At 39.7% G+C, this 12,599-nt stretch overlaps 2 protein-coding genes across 3 annotated transcripts in view; one reads left to right on the plus strand and one right to left on the minus strand.

The window, feature by feature from the left end:
• Nucleotides 1-7,583, plus strand: part of gcnt7 (glucosaminyl (N-acetyl) transferase family member 7) — a 21,377-nt gene extending 13,794 nt beyond the window's left edge. The window contains exons 4-6 of the mRNA XM_043676977.1: nt 1,060-2,078; nt 4,065-4,160; nt 5,999-7,583. Coding sequence (XP_043532912.1) covers nt 1,094-2,078; nt 4,065-4,160; nt 5,999-6,192 — 1,275 coding nt within the window. The 5' untranslated portion in view covers nt 1,060-1,093 and the 3' untranslated portion in view covers nt 6,193-7,583. The remainder of the gene's footprint in view (nt 1-1,059; nt 2,079-4,064; nt 4,161-5,998) is intronic.
• The window catches only part of rtf2 (replication termination factor 2), a 155,776-nt gene that overhangs the window by 84,108 nt on the left and 59,069 nt on the right, over nt 1-12,599 (minus strand). The window lies entirely within an intron of this gene.

Consider the following 12,599-nt stretch of genomic DNA (forward strand, 5'->3'; position numbering starts at 1 on the left):
TTGCCAGGGTTGGAGGATTTGAGCTACAGGGAGAGGCTGAACAGGCTGGGTTGTTTTCCCTGGAGCGTTGGAGGCTGAGGGATGACCTTATAGAGGTTAACAAAATTATGAGGGGCACGGATCGGGTAAATAGACAAAACCTTTTCCGTGGGGTTGGAGAGTCCAGAACTAGAGGGCATAGGTTTAGGGTGAGAGGGGAAAGATATAAAAGAGACCTAAGGGGCAACTTTTTCACGCAGAGGGTGGTACGTGTATGGAATGAGCTGCCAGAGGATGTGGTGGAGGCTAGTACAATTGCAACATTTAAGAGGCATTTGGATAGGTATATGAATAGGAAGGGTTTGGAGGGATATGGGCGGGGTGCTGGCAGGTGGGACTAGATTGGGTTGGGATAACTGGTCGGCATGAACAGGTTGGACCGAACGGTCAGTTTCCATGCTGTACAGCTCTATGACTCTATGATTACATTTAAAAACTTTAATAAATTGTTGTGACTAACTGGAAGATACGGGTTGGGATATCTGGTCGGCATGAACAGGTTGGACTGAACGGTCAGTTTCCATGCTGTACAGCTCTATGACTCTATGATTACATTTAAAAACTTTAATAAATTGTTGTGACTAACTGGAAGATACTGATCATCTAGGTATTTTGCAAACCCCTCAATTTTCTCATGTATTTTCCTGACAATTAAGTTGTTTGATAATTTAACCTGCGAATTAAGCTACACAGGGGCGGCAATATTTTTCCCTAAACCTATGTTTTCTAGAGTATGTTTTTTGGCAGCATTGAATTGCAGGTATCTTGCAACATTTGCCTAAGCTAAAAATCAGGAAAGTGATACAATACTTGATATGTACTCTTACTGAGATCAGATAACTCAACACAATACCCAATATCATAGTTTTGGACAGGATTACAACCATGTGATTCGTTAGATTTTCTACAACAAAAGTTAGCTTTAACGATAGTTCACACCTAACTCAAAACCCAAAATTTTAATTATCTAATCATGCTGCACTTAATGACAAATACTAACTCCATTCTGATTATTTACAGCTAAAAGAAGAAAAGTAGGCTTCTCAATTACAACATGGTCTACTTAAACTCCAACATGAGCAAATTTGGAATGAAATGGTGCTTCGGGTTAATTCTTTTATCAGCTATCTTCATATTTGTAGAAATTATCAAACATCCAAATTGCTTTAAGAATTATATTGTGCAAAGGAACAGCACCAACGTGGTTTTTCATAATTGTAGTGGATACTGTCCTGCAATAATAAATGGTGATGAGGAAGCATGCCAACTTGGAAACCATTGTCAAAAGCAGGACGAGCCAGAAACATTTCACATTCAAGACCCAGTCAACTGCATCAGATTCAAAGAAGAATATCACTTCATAACAGGTTCACTGTCAGAAGAAGAAGCCAGCTATCCCTTGGCTTATATTATCACAATTCACAAAGAGTTTGAAATGTTTGTAAAACTTCTGCGAGCAATTTATAACCCAGACAATGTTTATTGCATTCATGTTGACCAAAAGTCACCAGAAGATTACAAAAGAAAAGTGAAGAAATTGACTGACTGCTTTGAAAATATCTTTGTAGCTTCAAAAATGGAACATGTTGTTTATGCTGGTTTTTCACGCCTGCAAGCAGACATAAATTGTATGAAAGATCTTGTAACCTCAAAGGTTAAGTGGAAGCATGTCATCAATCTCTGTGGACAAGATTTCCCAATTAAAACAAACAGGGAAATCATTTTGCACATTAAAAGTAAATGGCAGGGCAAGAATATTACACCAGGAATACAACAACCACCAAATATGAAATACAGGACAGAGTACAGCTACAAAGAGCACATCAATAATGCTGAAGCTTATGTTTATCGACTTAACAAAAAGAAAGCCAAACTACCTCTGGATATCTCTATTTATTTTGGAACGGCATACTATGCACTCACAAGAAACTTTGTGCAATTCATATTGGAAGACGCACGTGCCAAAGCTCTTCTCGAGTGGTCGCGGGATACATACAGCCCTGATGAGCATTTCTGGGTGACAATGAATCGTTTAAAGGGTGAGCTCGAAAAAGGTCAATGAGGTTATTTGCTGGTTAGACACAGGTGAAAGGTTTTTCATGGTTAATGGAGTTTAATATGATAGGGTTGGTTTCAGAAACAAACACTGCAGGCTCCATTTCACACTTTGAAAAAAATCATGAAGAATAGCATGCCCAGTTCACAGTCTGTGTGTTCAGTCTGTAATTGGGGGGGCACATTGTTCTCTGGTCTGTATAAAGGTGACTAGGCAAATTGGTCATGGAACAAAATGATACAAATCAACACAAATAAATAAATAAAATGTATAGAACAAGATGCCCAGAGATGTATTTCCAAATTTAAACTGGAAAGAAAATGCTGTGCATTGTGATTTTACTCGGCATACACATTATAACTTGTAACATAACTAAATTATGTGTACACTATGTGCTCAAAGTGAACAGGTGCTCTTTTTTCAGAAGACACCCTCAAGTAGATGAATACTGAAGAATTTTAAAAATATATTTCCTACATTCTCTGATATATCAACCTGTAGCTTGTATTATTATAAGAACTAGATTGGCATTCATTTTATTTGGAGTTATTTTAGTCAGTGCAAGAAACTGTAAATATGGTTCATCATTTACATAATGATATGAGCACCAATTGTCACAAGAGCATGGCTGACCATAAAATATGCCTTTGAAATCCATGATATTTCCGCTTCATAAATTCCAAATGAGCATGGTCAAATTAATTGATTTAGAATTTAATTGAAATACTCCATAACTGGTTCAATAATTCAAAAGGTAAAATTTGGTGGGCGGCACGGTGGCACTGTGGTTAGCACTGTTGCCTCACAGTGCCAGAGACCTGGGTTCAATTCCCGCCTCAGGCGACTGTGTGGAGTTTGTTTGCACGTTCTCCCTGTGTCTGCGTGGGTTTCCTCCGGGTGCTCCGGTTTCCTCCCACAGTCCAAAGATGTGCAGGTTAGGTGAATTGGCCATGCTAAATTGCCCGTAGTGTTAGGTATAGGGGTAAATGTAGGGGTATGGGTGGGTTGCGCTTCGGCGGGTCGGTGTGGACTTGTTGGGCCAAAGGGCCTGTTTCCACACTGTAATGTAATCTAATCTAATCTAATTGAGATGAATTCTGAAGTGGTAATTGCAAAAAGTCACAACTTTGAATTATTTGGATTTTTTTTAAGGACTGTAGTAATAATGATTTTTTAAAGCAACCCATTTGAGTAGACTTTTTGCACTTTTGGACTTGATAGCTATCCCATTTTTGTGATCAGCAGAAAGTAGCACCAAACACTATAACCTCCCACCAGTGTCAATAAGTGCCTCTCCAAGTTCTATCAACAAATGAGTTGAAATTTGAACCCTAGCCTGGTCCTCTGGAATAGTAGCACAATAACATGCTTACTATATCATTGACTACATTTCTCATAGTTTCAATCAGGATTCAAACTTACGTAGAGAAACACCAAAAGATTTCAAATCCATTACCTTAACCACTCATTCACAGCTACATGTCTTATTTAAATTCCACCATGATGGGTTTCAAACACACATTCCCAAAGCCTGGTCATTTGCAATTGAAACTGACAGTCCTTTAAAAGGGACTCCATGGCTGAAACAAAAACTTCAAAGGAAATTAAATTAAAATGTAATTCCTGAGGCTAGTGATGATCTCCAGCTACTGCATCAACTCACTGATCACAGAAGGTTTCAACTACAATGACAACACCATGTAATGCCTCTCCAAAGCCAACCCGGGCATACATGTAACCATAACAAAAGGGCGATAAGTCAGGTCATGCTGAAACAATTATCTAATGAGTATCCATAACTTGCAACCACTTAAACTTAACTTATACAACTCATTACCCTCTCCCCCAGCCACCACATCCAACAGCCCCAATAACTTAGGAATAAATGTTCTCTTCAAGTTGTTCAGACATTTTAAGGTAGTATGGTACTGTATATAAGAAAATGTTTATCATTCATTTCTCTTTCCAGATGCACCTGGTGCAACCCCAGACTGTACATGGGAAGGCAACGTAAGGGCTATAAAATGGGCACCCAATGCAGGACCATCACCTGTTAACTGTAATGGTAAGCAGTAGAGAATATTTAATCCTACAGTTGAGGATCCTTCACCCTCACTGAACTGTATTTTAATAATGCAAACATACTCAAAATAAAAATCAATAAGTGACTCCTGCAACAGAAAACTCAGTTTTCCCTAAGGCACGGAGTTACCAATTTTGGTGCCCCAGTCACAGCGCCAGAGACCCGGGTTCAATTCCCGCCTCAGGGACTGTGTTGAGTTTGCACATTCTCCCCATCTCTGCGTGGGTTTCCTCCGGGTGCTCCGGTTTCCTCCCACAGTTCAAAGATGTGCAGTTTAGGTAAATTGGCCATGCTAAATTGCCTGTACTGTTAGGTGCAGGGTAAATGTAGGGGAATGGGTCTGGGTGGGTTGCAGTTCGGCAGGTTGGTTGGGCCGAAGGGCCTGTTTCCACACTGTAAGTAATCTAAAAAACACTCCAAAAGCAGAGGCTAATGTTCTGGAGCGCAGGGTTTGAAACCCATTATTGCAGAATCGGAAATCTTCAGCTATTGGAGATCACGTAACCACTGCTGATTGTCATAAATATTGATCTGGTTCATTAATTCCTTTAGTGAAGGAGGTTTCCTGGCCTAACCTCATCTAACCGTGCAATCCACGGTAGCTCAGTGGTTAGCACTGCTGCCTCACAGCGCCTGAGATCAGAGTTCTATTCCAGCCTCAGGCGACTGTCTGCGTAAAGTTTGCACATTCTCCCAGTGTCTCTGTGGGTTTCCTCAGAGTGCTCCGGTCTCCTCCCACAATCCAGAGATGTGCAGGTTAGATAAACTGGTCATGCTAAATTGCCTATAGTGTTCTGGAATGTGTAGGTTAGGTACGTTAGTCAGGGAAAATGTAGAATAGTAGGGTAGGGGAATGAGTCTGGGTGGGTTACTCCTTGGAGGGCTGGTGTGGACTTGTTAGGTTGAATGGGCTGTTTCCACACTGTAGGGATTCTATGATTCTAACCTACATGTGACTCCACACCCACTACAATGTGTTTGGTTCTTAACTGCCCTGTGGACAATTAAGGATGGGCAATAAACACTGGCTTCCACTGTGTTGTATATTTTCTCCGTGTCTGCGTGGGTTTCCTCAGACAGTCTAAAGATGTGCAGGTTAGGTAGATTAGCCATGGAAAATGCAGGGTAGCAGTGTGGGCCTGAGTGGGATGCTCTTCAGAGGGTCAGTGTGGACTAGATGGATCAAATGGCCTGCTTCTACATTGTCAGGGTTCTAGCCAGTGACATCCAAATCTCGTTAATGAACTAATTTTAAAAAGGTATTTTCCAACCCTTTTTTTTTGGCTTTAGCAAACTTATTAAGTGGAATGTGGCCTGTGGTCAGTCATGGTTCTTTTAGACTCAAGAAAGGAAGATGCTTTTAAAGTCCTAATTTCTCCCCTCTTTGGCAAACAGCATTGGCTCGTAATGAGGACAAGAGTTCCACCCTTGGTAACTCGGGCAAATAAAAGTAGAGGCAGTGAATATCAAGCTACGTGATGATTTGATCGTATCACAACAAACATATATTGCAGTTTAAAACAAAAACACAGCATCTCAACGTGATCTTGATGACTGTCCCGCTCAATGAACTAAAAATACAACATACCAGGTTTGAATGCCAACAGACCAACCCCATTTTGCATCACAGCTGCTAAGCCAATTGAAGCAAACTGACAGAGCACATTGTGCAACATTCTCTCTAATGCAGGAGAACTGTAGCTAGAAATAAGGCATTACACGTGGGTTTACACAAAACTCAAGATACCGGTTTCAAATCATTACCTTTGTTGTAATGTGTTCATGTCAGTATTTTAATAACAGATGCTTTTATTTTCCAGGACATTACGTCCACGACATTTGTGTGTATGGCCTCAAAGATTTAAAATGGATTGTTGAACAACAAGATATGTTTGCCAATAAATTTGAAATGTCGTCCCCTCTGACTGTTAAGTGTATCGAGAAATGGCATAGGAATCGCACACTTAGCCAAGCTTCAGGAACTATACAGCCACACTGGTACTTCGAGGATTAAGAATATTTTGATATGAGGATTAAGATTTAAGCAAGAAGGAAGATTTGACTAAAAGCAGTTAATATAATTCTAAATTAATCTCGGAATTCTGGAACTGGTTCTCTGGTGTCTACCATAAGCTTTTAGATTGCTAAAGAATTTTAGGAGATAGTTGTTGATGTACATGGGTGCAATGAAGAATAAACAAAACTGGATGAATGACTATTTAATTCCTAATGAATCATAGAAGGTATATATTATTTACATCTATATAAATTGCTTGCCTCTTGACACCACTTAGGTAATTTAGTTTGTGGAAAATATCACTTGATTGACAACTGCACTGCATCAGTATGAAACAACTAATTTAATTTATTTTGTCATATGTTTGAGATAGTTGCCTTTCCAGTCTACTTGAAGACAGCTTAGCCATTTCTCAAACTAGGGGCTAGTGTTACTGAAAAACAGGACACTCATTTAAAATTGAGATGCCAAAAAAATGCCTGCTCCCAGAGGGTGGTCAAGTCTGAAATTCTCGACCCCAAAGAATTGTGGAGGCTAAATCATTGAAAATATTTAAAGAGAATGTAGGTAGAATTAGAAGAGTGAAAAGCTATGAAGAGCTGACACAAAAGAGGAATTGAGGTCTCAGGCAGAAAGACATGACTTTACAGAATGGTGGGGCAAGTGTGAGAGCTGAATTGTCTACTCCTGATGCTATTTTGTATGTTTGTATATATTCTGATGAAAGATTAGATTAGCTAGTGTTGTTTTCTTTCATGCAACAAAGGTTGAGACAGGACCTAATGGAACTGTGTAAGATAATGAGGGGAACAGATAGTTTGGGGGATAGAAACACACTTTTTCCATTAGAAGAGTTTGTCAATAACCAAGGGCCAAAGACTTAAGGCAGGAGGTAAAGGCTAAGAAAGGAGTTGAGGAGAAACGTTTTGACCCAGAGGGTGGAGGATGTCTGGAACTAATTGCCTGGAGTCAGAACCTTTTAACTTTGGAGTAATATTTAGATATTCACTTGTGTTGTAATAGCCCCCAGAGCTATGGGGAAAAGCTGGAAAATAGACTTAGCGTAGTCAGATCTTTGCTGACATGATAGGCCAAATAACTGCCTCCTGAGCTGTAAATGTGTATGAGGCTAAATCTCGTAATCAAAAATACATGCTCTCTCTACCTCAAATTACCATGGAAAAGCAATCTTTGTCAACATTAAGATAGTTTTTGTAATACAGGCAAGCCATTATTTTCTGTTTTATAAGAATGTCATCATGTACACTGAATCAGGTATGAATACTCATTTATATGTGTGACTTTAATAAAATTGTTGATTGTACAGAAAATTAAACTCTCTGTATTGGTAATGTTAAATCTCCAATTGCTAAATGTAAATGCTGAATTGATAATAAAGTAATTACAGAGTTCTATAAAAAAGATTTCCAGAATCCCTTAATTCTATGTCTGGTTTCAGCTTATGTTATTTGAATTCTGATTTCCAAATTCAAGAGCTATGGATTCAAGGTACATTCCAGGATTTGAGCATAACATGTAGGCTGACAGTCATCGAATCCCCAAGTGTGAAAACAGGCCACTCAGACCACTGAGTCCACACCAACCCTTCGGAGAACAGCCTATCCAGACCCAATCCTTACCCTATCCCTGTAACCCTGTAATTCCCACAACTAATCCACCTAGCCTGCACATACCTGAACACTATGGGCAATACAGCATGGTCACCTAATCTGCACATCTTTGGACTGTTGGAGGAAACTGAAACACCGGGAGGAAATCCACACAGACACAGGGAGATTGTGCAAACGCAGGGGTGGAATCAAACTCGGGTCCCTGGCACTGCGAGGCAGCAGTGCTAACCACTGAGCCACCATGCCACCCAGTCACTGCAGTATTGCAGATGTTTTGAAGGCAGCTGTTAATTCATTCTGAAGCCAATCTTTTACTTAATACAAGAGTAACTTACAAAATACAAAGGTCTGCCATAACATGCATCCATTGCCTCAAAAGCCTCTTTACATATATACTCAAGACACTGAGTCATAAAGTCATAGAAATGTACAGCACAGAAACAGACTCTTCAGTCCAACTCGTCCATGCCGACCAGATATCCTAACCTAATGTACTCCCATTTGCCAGCACTTGGCCCATATCCCTCAAAATGCTTCATATTCATATACCCATCCAGATGACTTTTACATTCTGCAATTGTACCACCCTCTACTACTTCCTCTGGCAGCTCATTCCATACATGCATCATCCTTTGTGTGAAAAAGTTAGGTCCCTTTTATATCTTTCCCCTCTCATGCTAAACCTATGCCCTCTTGTTCTGGACTCCCCCACCCCAGGGAAAACACCTTGTCTATTCATCATATCCATGACGCTCATGATTTTATAAACCTCTAAGGTCACCCTCAGCCTCCGATGCCATAGGGAAAACTGCTCCAGCCTATCCAGCCTCTTTAACCCTGGTAACATCCTTGTAAATCTTTTCTGAACCCTTTCAAGTTTCACAACATCCTTCCTGTAGGTAGGAGAATTGCATACAATATTCCAAAAGTGGCCATACCAATGACCTGTAGAGTCACAACGTGACCTCCCAACTCCTATACTCAATGCTCTGACCAATAAAGGAAAGCATACCAAATGCCTTCTTTACTATTCTGTCTATCTGTTACTCCACTTTTAAGGAACTATGAACCTGCAGTCCAAGGTCTCTTTGTTCAGCAACACTCCTCAGGATGTTACCATTAAGTTATAAGTCCTGTTCTGATTTGCTTTGCCAAAATGCAGCACTTCACATTTATCTAAATTAAACTCCATCTGCCACTCCTCAGCTCATTGGCCCATCTGATCAAGATCTCTTTGTAATCTGAGCTCCTCAGGATGTTACCATTAAGTTATAAGTCCTGCTCTGATTTGCTTTGCCAAAATGCAGCACCTCACATTTATCTAAATTAAACTCCATCTGCCACTCCTCAGCTCATTGGCCCATCTGATCAAGATCTCTTTGTAATCTGAGCTAACCTTCTTCGCTGTCCACTGCACCTCCAATTTTGGTGTTACCTGCAAACGTACTAACTATAGCTTCTATGCTCACATCCAAATTATTTATATAAATGACGGAAAGCAGTGGACCCAGCACCAATCCTTGTAGCACACCATTGGTCACAGGCCTCCGATCTGAAAAACAACCCTTCATCACCACCCTGTCTTCTACCTTTGAACCATCAATACCTTCCAACTGGAAGGTAAAACAGTGAAGTCATCATAGTCTCATATCTGTTCTCTCATTAGAGAGGGAAGATTGATGATGGGTTCACCTGAGGGTTGCAGAGTTGAGCAGAGTCCTGAATAGTGTGGGAATTTAATCCATGCTGTTGGCATTACTCTATCACAGAACAGCCATCCAGCAACTAAGCTAACCGACAAATGAGTGCATAACCTTAATAATACAACCAACAGTCAACTAATAGATGATCTTCTCTTTAAAATAAAATTTTATAACAAATAATATTTCAAAAGAAATTTAAAACAAAGAAAAATGTAATACTCCATATGACGCATCATAATAAAAAGAGCCCCCTTCTAGAATCTCCAATAATACAAACAATCTGTTTTGTAAAGTAGTCCAAAATTGGTCACTTCCATTGGCCCATATTATCTTGAGATTTATTGTCTAAGATCTCTTTTACACTAGCAAGTTATTGAAGAAGCTTTCTTCAATCCCACTTTTCCTTAAAGTACAATATTTCTCGGGAATATTTAATCAATAAACTATTCTCATGGAGCTGCTTGCACAAAATTTTCAGTAAAATAATTGATAATTAAAATTCCATACCAATTAATTCTGCAAATGTCAGCATTTCTGCAGCTAAAGTACTTTAGACCACTTTTTATTTCAAGAGCTTCTCAAGTAAAGAGACAACATATATTTGATCCAAAAGGGTATCTTTTTTGTATACGTTAGTTAAGACTAAAAGTTAATCCACGTGCAGTGCTTTACCACAATCAAGCAATTTACATGAAAGAACTAAATGAAGAATTTCCAAGTTGAATTTCTGCAATCATCCATACAGTACATGATATATATTCCTCTATGAAATGACTGTCCATTTTTCAAAATCTATCAAAAGTTGCATAGGCAACTAATAAATCTTGTTTTTCAATTTTATCCTTGCAGTTAAACGATCCAAAAGTTAATTAGTATCCAAGAAAAATATTTTGTTTTTGATTTGGCTTTCATTTGGAGCAGTGTCTTTTCTTCCAAAGGACACAACCTGCCTCTACACATCCAGCTATTTTTTTCAAATGGCAGGAAAGTTTGGATTCAGAGAATGTTAATGGATAACCATCCTGACAATCTACATTTGATTTCTGTCGCTCTTCACAAAACTCAGATTATTCAGTTTACAATCTATCTGCAAATAAATAATCTTGGCTTTCAATTTTTACAATGAGGCAACCTTCCTCCACCACCACATTCACTTATTCTGAAGCCAGGTGCTGAGGTAGGAAAGCAGAGCCCAATCTTTCATTTAATGCCAGAGTTAATGACAGAAGTCTGCCTCCTCTTGAACCAACACTTGGTCACAGAAGTCACTTTTCATGTACTCAAGATACTTAATCAATCAATACACTCCACCTATATATCTTTAAGCTCATCATTACAATTATTTACATACTTCTAACAAGAGATCAAGATCATTCTTCCAGTCTCTATCCATAATTTATCAATGTACAATATTAAAACAGATTAATTAGTCTTTTGTGTTACTATTATGGGATCTATGAACAAATAGATGGGATCTATGAACAAATTGGCTATGTTTTGTTTACATAAACCAATAACAACATCAATAAATAATAATTGGCCCTGACAGCAGACAAGGAATTCCAAAATTCAGATGAGCATCAGAATGTTATACTTACTGCACAAACTACCTTGAACAACGATATTACTATAAACATTAAATAGAATGGTGTTTAAAAATCCAGCAACTGTGTTTTAGTCATTAGTCACGTCTAATGAGAGTAAAAAAGGAGAAACAGCTCCTTAATGTACATTACTATTACCAAATTTACAAATGACAAAAATAGGTGGTAAGTGGTCAGGATGACAGTCTGCAGAAGGATATAGACAAGTGATTGGGCAAAAGCTTGGCAGATGGAATATAATGGAGGAAAATGTAAGATTATGCACTTTGGCTGGAAGAATAAAAGAGCTGAATATTATTTAAATAGCAAGATTGTAGATAGCTGCAGCACAGAGGCATTTGAGATTCCTTGCATATGACCCACAAAATGTTAGCATTCAAAATCCATGGATAATAAGAGAAGGCAAATGGAATGTTGGTCTTTTGGCAGAGGGAATGAAATATAAAAGTGGACAGTTCAAAGACTCAAAATGTTAAATAAACATCGAAAGAACTATAGATACTGTAAATCAGCAACAAAAACAGAAGTTGCTGGAAAAGCTCAGCAGGTCTGGCAGCATTTGTGAAGAGAAATCAAAGCTAATGTTAAGGGTCTACTGACCTTTCCTCAGAACTGATGGTAGCTAGGAGAATGTTGGCTTATATGCAGAAGATAGGGTAGTGGTGGTAATGGTTAAGTAGTAGGTGATAAGGTGATAAAACCCAATGAGAAAGCAGTTGGACAGACAAAGAAGTCGACAACAATCTTGGGGAGGGTGAATACATGTTAATGGAGACTGCATCCGCTGCAGCCGGTGTGGCCTCCTCTATATTGGGGAGACAGGCCGCCTACTTGCGGAGCGATTCAGAGAGCACCCCTGGGCCACCCGGACGAACCAACCCAACCAACCTGTGGCACAGCATTTCAACTCCCCCTCCCACCCCACCGAGGATATGCAGGTCATTGGACTCATCCACCGCCAAACCACAACAAAGCGACGGTCGGAGGAGGAGCGTCTTATCTTCCGACTGGGAACACTCCAACCACAGGGGATGAACTTGGACTTCACCAGTTTCTTCATCCCCCCTCCCCCCACCTTGTCTCAGCCGAATCCCTCCAGCCCGGCACCGCCTTCCTGACCTGCAGTCTTCTTCTTGACCTCTCCGCCTCCATCCTACTCCGACCTATCACCCTCACCTTGACCTCTTTCCACCTATCACATTTCCAACGCCCCTCCTCCAAGTCCCTCCTCCCTACCTTTTATCTTCTCCTGCTGAACACTCTCTGCTCATTCCTGAAGAAGGGCCTGTGCCCGAAACGTCGAATCTCCTGTTCCCTGGATGCTGCCTGACCTGCTGTGCTGTTCCAGCAATAAAGGTTCAACCTAGTTTTAAGTTTGGACTATCTTAAGACAGTAACATATACAGCAGAACCATGGTTTTATGAATGAATGAAACAGTGTTATAGTAGGGAGTTATGAATGAAAG

Source organism: Chiloscyllium plagiosum, chromosome 35 (assembly GCF_004010195.1).
Source record: "Chiloscyllium plagiosum isolate BGI_BamShark_2017 chromosome 35, ASM401019v2, whole genome shotgun sequence".
NCBI lineage: Eukaryota > Metazoa > Chordata > Chondrichthyes > Orectolobiformes > Hemiscylliidae > Chiloscyllium > Chiloscyllium plagiosum.